The sequence below is a fragment of the Crocodylus siamensis genome, chromosome 12, assembly GCF_052110815.1.
Source record: "Crocodylus siamensis isolate JL-2025a chromosome 12, ASM5211081v1, whole genome shotgun sequence".
NCBI classification, from domain to species: Eukaryota; Metazoa; Chordata; order Crocodylia; family Crocodylidae; genus Crocodylus; species Crocodylus siamensis.
Window position 1 is genome coordinate 4,818,625 of NC_143406.1, and position 12,128 is coordinate 4,830,752.

The 12,128-nt window shown below is 45.7% G+C and overlaps 1 protein-coding gene across 16 annotated transcripts in view; it reads right to left on the reverse strand.

Moving 5' to 3' along the window:
- Positions 1-1,937: 1,937 nt before the first annotated feature.
- Positions 1,938-12,128, reverse strand: part of TMEM51 (transmembrane protein 51) — a 48,671-nt gene continuing 38,480 nt past the window's right edge. For 13 of the 16 annotated variants that reach the window (XM_090023263.1, XM_090023264.1, XM_090023258.1 and 10 more), the window contains 2 exons: positions 5,724-6,188; positions 1,938-3,137 (listed from right to left, as the gene is read on the reverse strand). In XM_090023263.1, the coding sequence (XP_089879389.1) occupies positions 2,720-3,137; positions 5,724-6,070 (765 nt within the window). In that variant the 5' untranslated portion in view covers positions 6,071-6,188 and the 3' untranslated portion in view covers positions 1,938-2,719. The other 3 variants (XM_090023255.1, XM_090023271.1, XM_090023268.1) reach the window with 3 other exon arrangements.

Below are 12,128 nucleotides of genomic sequence, written 5' to 3' on the forward strand. Positions count from 1 at the left end.
CTTCAGCGAGGCTGTCTGAAGTCGTATGCAGTAAGATTTGCCCTTCAGCATAAATAAAATGGCACGTCTTCTCTTATCCTCCATTTGACTGGGGTAGTCACTACGAGAAGTTTGATATACAGGAAAGAAGAGAGTCTAAAGACATGCCTCCTTAAATCTGCACACGAGCAGGAGCAATGCAAGCACATGCTGATTTATCACATATAAATACAGATATTAAGAAGGCTTTTCCCTATACACTATTTTAAGTCTTTTTTTTTTTTTTTTAAATCGGGATAGTCCCTTCAAGTAACTTTGATATCTGACCTCATGGAAAATGGCATCCTATCACCCAAATACAGAGATTGCTTAGACCCGGAGTAGAAGAATAATACCCCCTGATATATAGAAAACTCTTGGGTCTTGGCACCAGGGTACTACAGTCAAAATCTGTATTTTTAGGTGTGGGCAGGGTCCAGGGCTTCAGAGGAAGGCAGGGAAACCAATGGATAGCAATGCACACTTCCCGGGCCTTACAGGTGAGCAGCAGATGCCCTGAAGCATGGAAAGAAGGGATTCATAGAAATCCTCAGCATCAGAAACACAAAGTTATAAGGCGCTGCGCCAAGGGTAAGATTTTTTTCTTCTTGTGGTGCTTTTAATGATATCGAAGTGCTATTGTTAACCAAGATGTGAGCTGCACCCCCTGTTAAGCACCACATTGCTTAGTCACGGGGAGGAGACACGTGAACAGAAAAAGGCAGAGGGATTTTGCTCAGACACAGGAGTCGCGGTATCAATTCGTCTCTCTCAAGACAGGAGAGCGGTGACTTCTGAGCAACAAGCTAATGCTTTCACAGCTCAGCTCCAATGACTCATATTAGCCTGTTTAGACCCATGCAGATTATCCACAACGTGCTTAAACAGGATTCACCAGATCTTAAACGAGAGTCTGCCCCGTCTTGAACCGCATTAGTCACAGTATACAACAACACTCGCTGCCCATTTAGGGAATCGGGTCCTCTCCAACGGTAATCCTACTTAAAAGGCACAACATTTGTTGAGCATCTCTGCAGAGATCACAGTCTATTTGCTCAGTGTTTAAGCTCTTCTCCTTTTTAAAAGGAAAGGAAATATGGAAATTGTACCCTACATCATGCCATGATGAAAGACGGCAAAGAAAACCACATGCTTAAATCAGGAGGAGTTACTGGCCTTCAGGGCAGACAATTTATATTCAGCCTCTTATTCTGAGTTTCTCTAGAGTAGGATTTGTTAATTTGAGACAGGATCACTTGGCACTCAGAAATATACCCCTTTTCACCCCTGTGCCTGAAGAAGGGGGGGTGCGCCCAAAAGCTTGCAAAGAACAATTTTTCCAACTACTTAGTTGATCCAATAAAAGATATCACATTTACCCCAAACCCCCCCAGAATTCACTAGTCGTATTTCATACCGGACACAAAGTTTTCTAATATGCGCTGCTCTGTAACATCCACTCTCATACCAAGTGGCCACATTACTTGATCTTATTCTACCTCTTAATAATCGGCTTGGTACAACAACATATTCAACAACAACTGGTTTCTTCTCAGATGGAGAAGTGCCAAGGACACTTCCAGAAAGAGAGACATCTGGGAAATTAGCTTGCCCAAGGTAAAAACAAGTCTGCTTCATCATGCCAGAGACCAAGACACCAGGTTTGTGACTTGTATGTTGAAATCCAGGAAACTCCTCTTCCTAGCTGCACTTACCGCATATTTCTTCATGTAACATCACAGATATGCATGCTTTTATGGTTCCCGTGGCTTTACTAAAAAACGTACATAGTGCCTCATGAATGCAACAGCAACTTTCCAAGCTGAAAAATAGGAGAAAACCACTGTGTCCTTCCTTTCATTCATCCCGGGGTTAAAGCAGCTCACTTGTTCCCATTTACCAACACATACAGATGCACACACTATATACAAAATATTTATTTTTAAAGTCTGTTTGCACAGCACACTCAACACTACCTTCGAGCATTTTGAACACATTTTTGCCATGGGACACTAGAGCAGCATCCAACTGACCAAAATTACACAAGTTAATCTTGAACAGACTGTCCCTTCATACTGGAGTGCCCAAAACTATGCTCCCCCTTTGGCCAACAGCACACAGAAAGCTCCTCACTGGCATTGTGGGTTACTGGTAAAACGATTAAATAAACGCGTGCTGGATTTCACATTCTCGCTTGATTCAGTGGATTATTTCTCGGCATGCTACGAAATGTTGCAAAAATGTAGGCTTGCTTTCTACCATTAGACCAACTCCATTTTTAATGGAAGCAGAGAAAGCTATGATGTTCTTTTTTTCTTTCATTTAAGAAAATACAAATAACGTCAAACTAAAGGGGGAAAAAAGTTATCCCCCCCCCGCCTTTCCACATGTAAAATTGTTAAAAAAAACAACACCACCACTTTAGTGGCTTAGAAAGACTATAAAAGATGCAGGCAAGGTGCTTCTTAATTTAAAGGCTATAGATTTAGTACTTCTTAACTTCATTTCTTTCAGATCAGATGCACCAGTGTTCATGAACAACCATCTGTTGAAAGGCTCATTTGGTCCATCTAAAAAAAAAAAAAGGAGGTATATAGAGTCCAGCATTTCCTTGATCTCTTTCAAGCTTGTGGAAATTTCACTGTTTTGTACCCAGAAATCAAAGTTCAAGTAGTGTGTTTACCTGGACAGTCCATAGGTATTAAGTCCCTTGTCTACTATCTGGAGCTTTGTCTTGAATCTCATCATACTGCGGAGGAGGGGTCAATGGCTCTATCGTTATATGACTTGAACTGTTTTTGTCTGGAAGATTAACCCGGATGTCCTTTAGGTGCAGTTTCTCGGACTTAATTCTCCGAACCTTCAGGGGGTTCAGGCGTTTGCTCAAGCGAGAGCTGTGTCTGCTGGGCTGCCGCTCCGCATTGGCGTCGGTGCCTGTAGCAGCGGTCATTGAGGTCTGCGTGTTTTCATCGATCCCAGTTAGAGATTCATAGGAGGGTAGAGACATGCTGATCCTGGTGCTTCTGTCCAAGTCTCTTGTCTCGGTGTAGCCAGTGCTCATAACCTCTTCATAACTGGGGACGTAATATCGGGAGTGCGAATCGTCATCCTCTTCTTGACTGTAGACAGAAGTTAAAATTTTACAATGGTCAGTGCACCAAGCCATTTCAGAGGCATTGCTGATAGCTCAGCTTTGAAAAAAAAAAAAAAAAAAATGGCGATACAATCCTCATTTCCACAATACTTTTCATGAAAGGGTTTCAAACTGTAGCACAACTATCAGAGAAACCTCTGACGTCCCTGGGTGCAAGAACTATTTTACAGGCGGGGGAAACCAAGATGCAGAAGTTGTGCCTTGCCTCTGACAGATCTGCTATCAGAAGGGTGAACGCAATACAAGAAGTATAGTTTGCAATTCCCTACCATAGTCACTAGGCCACACTGGGATTTTGGAGTGTAGTTAGACCGGGGTGGGCAATTATTTTGGGTGGAGGGCCACATGCTGAGTTTCAGCAAGCCGTCGAGGGCCGCATGACAGGCAGCCCAGGGCAGATTAACATTACATTTTCTAAATTTTTTAGGGGCCGCGCGGGCTGGATAGAATGGCCTGGCGGGCCGCATCCGGCCGCCGGACCACGTTGCCCACCCCGAGTTAGACTCAAAGCTTCCACAGCAACATGACATTTAGGCCGGGGGTGTCACTATGCCAGGAACAACCCTTTCAAGGGATCGTTTGCTGGATTCTCTGGCAATGACTGAAGACAAGTTAACTACAGGACTGGACTAGTTTTCTTCTGGGTGTAACCAGGTTACTTTTGATTTGAAGTCCTCATGACCACGGAACAAACATACTTTATGCATGACTTTCCAGAAGTCTAATGCATCGCTGAAACAAGCAGGACAAGAATATGGAGCGTGAATCTGAGAAACTAACTAAAAAAATGGAAGAGAGAGTCCAAAGCTGCTTGCACTGTGCTAACCAAGCAATTCACTTGCCCAGTCCTAACGCTCATTAAGCCCCTCTCAGATACAAGATGCTATAATCACAGCGTTGGACTTTTTGCCGTTCTTCCATTCGCTCCACCGAGGAATCGACGGCTCTGCTGAACCTCATCCCACTGGTACCTTAGCTTAATGGTAAGAAGCAGATTGGAAATGCCTGTTCCACTTTAGTTTGAGAAGCTGGTTGTAGCCACGCTGTTTTTCCTGTTACGGCATGTTTTTGTGGACCCGGGATTAAAATGAGTTGCAGTTCAGGCAAGCTGCATTTGTTACTCTGTGGGCACGTCTACACAAAATGCTATGGTGCAGTAGCTCATTGCTACTGAAACGTCTAAAAATAACCGTGCGAGGATGGTACGGTGTAGTAACGCCGGTTACTGCACAGTCATTTAGTGCTCGGTTAAGCAAGTACTAAACGATTGTGCAGTTAACGACTGCGCAGCCCGCCGCTTGTGTAGACGTGGCCTGTTTCTTCTTTCCCTATCCCCCCCAAGCTGTTAGGCTGTATACCCCAATAGTGATTTTTTTCCCCCCAGACAGGCCAGTGAAAAATTCTTTTCATCTCCTTGCCATCTGCACCATTAATTTGGACTCAGTCTAGAGGGATGTACCTTGAGTTGATAGCTTTATGATTAAGTAGGTCATATTAACCCCAGTCTGGTCCAGTTTCTGGAGGGGAGTGATTCTTTGCAAACCTGCTAAGTGTCAGTCTATACGTAGTCTGCATATATACATGTGATCTGCATTTCATCAGCATTAGGAAATTTTCCTTCACACAAGCCACAATATAAAGAGCCTTCTCTATCCATCCTGTCTTGCACAGCAACTTCCCTAAGTATCTTTGAGCTTTCAACAACTCCCATGATGATACTTTTTAAGCAAACTAAGCTAGACATTTACCGCCTGGCATTCTCCTTTTTTTTTTTTCATATATATATTTCACCTCAGTAGTTTTTTTTGTTTTTTTTTTACATCTCTGAAAGGGGTGGGGGGCAGACAGGACACCAGTGTTGTAGGGAAAGGATACAGTTGTCTGCCCCCTGCCACAACATTTCATTTTCTTTCCTGTGATGACTAAGCCCATGTTTATTTAAAACATCCTAATTACAGAAGATCTTCATTGCTCAAAGTTCACTGGAGTTCCCCTACTAAAACGGATCCAAAAGTTTGTTTCATTTATCTCAAGCTCTCGTCTGGTACATACTTCCAATATCCACGACCGACAAATTGTTTTGCAGCTTCCCACAGACTTCCTAGATTTAACACGCCGCCATCAGAAGGAGACCTCAGCACACTCTCGTTTCCCTTCCTCCTTCCCTGTAGAAGCCCTCACGCTGACACTACCAACTCTTATTAAAAAGCAGGCCTGAGCATGCTATTTTCCTACTAGGAAAAGCAACGAGTCTTGTAAAACTTTTGTAAGTAGCATGCAGCATACTTGTTTTAGCCACATATACATCCAGTCACTTATACCTGAGAAAGGAGTATGCTGCTATCATTGACTTAAACTGTTTATACGGTGGAATTTAGGAGGAGGAATTCCTTCCCGACTTCCAAGGCAATCAAGTCTATGCTCTGAAACATGAAACTTTAATGCCTTTATTTTAGCATGTGCTACCATGGGTCTTAGAGTCACTTCTAAACAGGTTTCTCTCACACCCCCATCTTTTAATAAGACTGGTACATTAGACCTAGCCCCTTACCTATCCTCCTGCTGCTGAGGTGCAGTAGACACCTGGTGCTGGATCCTGCCAAGATCCTCGTTTTGTCTTTGCTTCTTTTTGTCCCGGATATTCAGACAAATGGAAATCAACAGAAGGAGCACCCCAGCCCCAACCAATACATATGCCACTGAAAAGGTCTTGCTCTTCAGCATTCCTCCTCCGCTACCCGATTCTGGCTTGCTGCTGTTTCCAGAAGAGGGAGACTTTTCACCATAGTCAAAGCCTGGGACCAGGTTCCAGACAGCCATTATGATCCCAAGGACAAGCATTCCCAGCCCTATGGCAGTCAGGGCATAGTGAGATCCATTTGACCTAGACTGAGCCATTGCGCCCACCGCGCAGTCACCAGATAGAGCACAATCAGCTTGGCATGCCTTCCAAGACCAAATATTCAAATCCAAGCGTCCTTCTTCTGAGTGCTTGCAAATGCCCGAGTTGAGAGACCTGGAGAGAGAGAGAGGAAACGTCCATTAGTACATGCAACGCAACACAAATGTGGAACAGCGACGGCCACTCGGCATCGTTTTGTTCGTGCCACGGGTCTTCACGCTGGCAGATGTTCTGCACGAGCCACAAACTGGGACGGGGGGGAGCAGCAGTGTCCCAGCTGCATCACGCCTGGGAAAGGCAGCACGCCCGGGAAAGGCAGCACGCCCCTACCTTACTTTTTTCCAGGTTGCTTCTCCCACAAACACTGCAAAAAAAAGATCCTGACCACTTGCCAAAAACCTCCCTGAAGCATGATAGAAGCAGGCAGCGGTAAAATTTCCTTGACTCGATTCCAATTTGAGCACATACACGTTGCCTAACTGCAGTCCTCCCCCCCCGTGGTTTCAGCTAGAAAGTCTCTCTCTTCCCTTCCTGCAAATAAATGGCCGTGCAGTTGAAACACAACACGTATCACCAGACTTCTCGGGGCTCTACACACCCCTCTTCTAGCAGCATAGGACCACAGGCTGGTAACGTCTGCCCCAATGATTTATTAACTGAAAATGCCATTTGAAAAAAGGAGTGACGTAGGCGTTGAAATTCCCACTGACTCACAGTCAGACTTCAGACACTTCTGCAAAGTTTTACCCTTTGCAACCTACCCATCTGTGACATGATGAATTCTTACCTACCTCGGTGGAGTAGACACTAGCCAGAATGATTAAATGCTTATTAGACAATCTGAAATTAAAAAGGGCTAATTACTGTTGGTAAAAAAATAGCTGTACGATGACTCGATAAACATTACATTGCTTTGGGAGCTCGTAACGAAAGGTATTAAAAAGCTGACTGCAAAAAAAAAAAAAGGCCACAAAAACCAAACCCTTAATAATAGGCATCTTAGGTTCTTGCCACATGCCCTACGGGCCTCCACAAATTTTGAAGACTAACTGCAGTTGTTAAAATACACTGGGCGTGAAACCAAAATGGAAAAGGCACAAGCTTTAAACAGCTGATTAGAGAGCTGGCTGCAGTCTGCACCAATACGGCTAGCTCCCTCGCAGGCAACAGGCAGACAAGGGACGCTTCTGTCCCACCCTCTCTATGCAGGGACAATTTGAACAAGAGATCCCTCACCTCCCAACTGCTCTGTTCTCCCCCTGCAAAAACTACACCAACATCCAACTCCGGAGAGCACAGATTTCCCCTTATGCAACAGAAGCCGGTGATGGCAAATCTTGACCTTGCGTGTCCAAGCTGGCAGGCAGGGCCCCTCCTCGTTAAAGCTCTGAAGCAGCGGCAGGACCAGCATCATTATAATCTCTCAGACTCTTCATTTCCCACATAACGCCTTGGAAATGTAATTGGGGTTTTCACAGTTGATGGACCTAGAGGCATGCTTTGCTTTCCTACAGCAACTAGCACTTTATAAATGCCTACAGAAAGGCCAAGCCCTAAGCACATGGGAGATTTATTCCAGAGCGCTCGGGGACCTCTCAATGAGCGTACGTTGGTATACTTATTATGATAACATTTGTTTCTTTTATGCTGTCCAAAAGCAGAGTAAACCGTTAAGAGATCCATTGTGAATGACCAAATTTTAAAGGCACGAAATGAGCATAAACTCCTCAAGAATAATGCGTTACAGAACACAGACAATTCAGCTGAAGCTATGTGACATTTCAGTATGTGCATAGCCGTCCATTCTGTAATTAATTCAGCCTTTTTTTTTTTTTTTTTTTGAAGTCAGAGTAATAAATCTTTGCTGGACTAACGGGAAAAAAACTATGCAATAAAACTCCAGTGGTTCTCATCCGTTTCCTTGGGCTTTCCCCTTCTGTTGGCTCTGGTCTTGTATTTAGGCTGCTGGGTGTTTGAGTAAAGGACAGCAGGTTGGGTTTTTTTAATCCCGTATCCATGCAGCACCTAGCATCACAGGGCTCTTGTTCACTCCTGGAGTTTCTCGGTGGTTTGGTGACACAAATAAGAGGCAATCACCGTTTCGCTGTAGTTCTTTCTGGACCTGGAGTCTTCTTTCATGGCCTGCACACCACACATTTCCACGACTTGTGTTCCTGCGCCTGGCATATCATTTGTTTGCTCCAGCATACCAGGTGTGACTGTGCTACTCTAATTTACACAACCACAAATCTGACTCGTGTTCTGAAGTTTCTCCTTACCAAGGACCTATAGGAAGAAGGTGACACCGGTTACCTGAAGCCCCACCTGGTAAATGGCAGAACAACTTCTGAACTCCTCTCCAAACCAGGAGTGACTGGGCAAGTATACCAGCTCATCCCAAGCATGCTCTTTTCCAAGTGTGCCTCAGTTCTCCTTATTTTCTAGCATGTCACATTTTCACCAACTTCTATGAAAATGTGTGGTTAACCAGCACCAGCTGCCAGATATCTGACTCACCAGCAAATGCAACGAGGACTTCCCCAGTCCTAATCACTGCTGTAACAGCAGCAAGTCATCCGAGTCCAGCAGATGATGCAGGCCAGTCAAGAAGCTTCAAAAGGCAAGACTCACGTAGTGCTTTGGGTCATTAAAAGCTAGTTAAATGGTATACGCTGGTTCTTCCCCATGGTTCATTTCTGGGTTGGTGCTTCTGACTTTGGTTACTGGGGGGCATTTAATATGGATTTTTGACTGGTATAAGTCTGTGCACACCACTTTGTTTGATTTCCCACACTAAACATCCCTGGGGGAAAAAAACCCAGCGGGCTCTTAACGAATCCATCTAAATTTCTTTCAGACCAGATGATTAGCTTCACTCCATTTCAAATCATAACATGGAGAATTTTCACAAAAGGATGCAGCAGAAAAGACAGAAAGCCTCTTTTTACTCTAATACTCGATGTTTTGTTCTGTATTCTCTTCTGCTCTATATTACAAAGCCCTTTCAGATGCCAATTCTCACTGTGGTATGGAGACATCACAGGAGGTTTTTGCAAGGAAGAATTTAATGAAAAATCCCACCCCCATTATATATAGGTGAAACCTACTCCAGATGAGCGCATTAAAAAAAGGGGGGAAAACACTGTATGAATGAGCACTGGTAATAACTAAATGCATTCAGAACAAAGACTAGCTATCGCGACAAGAAATGTGTCTGGCTCAGGTGACATATCTGAAGTCCTTAACTAGGAGCGCAACTAGCAGCGGTGCATACACCCGGGGACATCAAATGCTGCAACAGACCTCCCAGACCTCTGCACTCGAGATAAAGTTTGTGGTAGATTTTGTTGGAAACTTCCTGGCTTCAGTAGACCGACAAGAACCGTAGACCAGCTGTACAAATACAGAGACATGCTTTCCGCTGCTCCCACTCCTCCGCTTTTCCATGGTCATTTATGTTGGAAGGAAGCTATTGGGTACTTCACTGTAGGCTTTATTGTTTCTCGTGTGCCCCGCATCTTTTAGGACTGCCGTACCATTCAGCTATGCTTCGGTACGACGTTTCCTTCTTTAGGCTGAGAAAGGACAGTTCTTTGATTCAAGAGCCAAAACAACCAGCCGTCTTACAGGGTGCATGATGCTCTATGCCCTCACAGCAGGGGCGGGCAAAGTGTGGCCTGTGGCAGACTCCGTTTCCCAGCAGCCCCTGCCTATGTCGCTGCAGCTGGTTTCCATGGAGACCCCAGCAGTGGGGGGGCCCTGACAGTGCAGGGCCAGGATTTCCATGGAGATCAGCCCCAGCAGCGCTGGCTGGGCAGGGAGCAGCTCCGGGGCTGGGATCTTGCAGCGGTGACAGCGTAGTCCGGAGCTGGGGCAAAGCCACAGTCCGCTGCCCAACACGGCCCTGCCCGGGGCACGTGGGCAGCAAATCACAGTTCTGCCCCGGCTCCGGACCACGCTGTCACCGCTACAATATCCCAACCCCGGAGCTGCTCCCTGCTCAGCCATGTGCCCTGCCAGCGCTGCTGGGGCTGGTCTCCATGGAAACCTTGGCCCTGCTGCTGCTGGGGTCTCCATGGAAACGGCTGCAGCGATGCCGGCAGGGGCTGCTGAGAAACGGAGTCCGGCTGCCAGCCAGATCTACCATTTGCATCCCCTGCCCACCTTAAGGGAACAGACCTCCAGTCACCAAGGTGGGAAAAGGACAGCAGACTACACCGCATGATGCACTGCGCCCTTCTCCCAGGCCACTTGTAGTACACAAGTATCGGGCAACGCAACGTGTTGCAGACGTAAATTCAGATATTTGCTTTTTGCTGGTGGGGGACCAGGACAGATTCCCTCACAATACAGAATTCCCATGGCACGGAAGGGCTCTCCCCGAAACGCTGCAGGTGTCCTGCTATCTGTGCCGCTCCCGGTCTGGGCCCAGGGAGCGCGGCTTGCAGGAGGCATTACTAAAAAGAGTCAAGGCCAGTTACCTCCAGCTGGTTCTGGTCCCTTGTGGACTACTGCCAGCTGGCACAGTCAAACCAACCATTAGGGTGCTCTGACCTACACTGGACCTTGTCATTGCCCTTAAAATCACAGAGCTGTAACACTCCAGCAGTCTCTCTTTGCATGGCCAAGACAAAATGAGCTTAAGATGTTATTATCCTATATATATTTGATGCTCTAAAGCAACTAATGCCAAGCTCTGATAAAGGGCAGAAAAATTTCCCAATCACCCAGAACAGGAGGACTGGTCCTCAAGGAATGAAAGTACTTGGCAGAGCAACAGGAGTCGCTTAACTTGTCTAAAATGCGGGTTACTCTGCCAAGTGCCTTGGCCAATTCAGCAGGAAAAAAAAATCCCTAGTGGCTGTTTGAAAAACAGTTGGATCGCTCCCTTCAGAACCACAAATTGAAATGAAGATTATGAATAATGCAGCAGATGGCAAATCCGAGGCAAGTGGGGGCTCTGTAAATGCTGAATCCCAAGCGTTTGCTAACGAAAGCGTCAGTAATGACAGCAAACAAAATAGGAAGTCGCATTTCTGCTAAGTGGAAAATTTGTTGCAATATTATTTCCTTTCCTGGGACCGACCTCTCCCTCCCAGCCCCAAGGCATATGGGTTGGATCTTCCTTCTAACACATGCGTGAGCACTGAAAGGCCCGCACTGAAATAGTCTGGCTACCGAATTTGTGCCAGATTATCAGCAGTCCTTGAGAGAAAACGTATGTTGCTATTACAATACCGAGCATGGAGCTAAAGGTAATGGATAATTGCACAAAACGGATGAACATACGGCTGGCTACCTGCCATGGGTAGGACACACACCTGGCGTCCAGACAGTAGTAAAGAGCCGACTTGTGGTGTGCATGAAATAGCAACACACCAAAGGAGGCAATGACATCTATTAATTGAACAACCTAGCCAGGAGATTTGTACTTATCAAAGTCCAACCACACGATAAAAGCCGATTTTAACAAAGCCACAATTCTGAACCGGTGACAATAATGTTCTCATCACAAAGTCTTCAGCCGTGCTCCTCCCCTCTCCTCAACATGGATTTTCCAGTACATAATCAGGAATACGAGGTGCTTCACCCCACTGCCAATAATAGTTCCATCAACTTTTGTCTGCAAGCTCCCAGAAGCGCAAAGGGAAGACCCTCTGCCTGGTTCCAGCAGAAGCAATCAAATACCTAGGGAAGGGCTTTCAAATGCCATAGCCACAAATTTCATGGATTATGCCACAACTAGAGGAGCTACATAAAGTCAGAGGAAGTTGGATTTTTATTTTTTTTAATCTTTTTTAAACAGGGCCGGCCTAGCAGTACAAAAAAAAAATGTGGAACCAACTAAGGCATTCACACAACATTAGCTGGAGATAACAACCTGAAAGAGGGAATATGCAAATGGAGGAGGCAAAGTTCAGCAAGGAAGAAAGAAACGTAGGTCTTCAAGACCTGTCAGTACGATACAGGAGCGCAGCAGAGTCACAGCAGCTGCTGGAAGGAACGCACTTGGAGGGCTACAGAGGAACGTCTGCCCTGCAAATACTTCCGCCT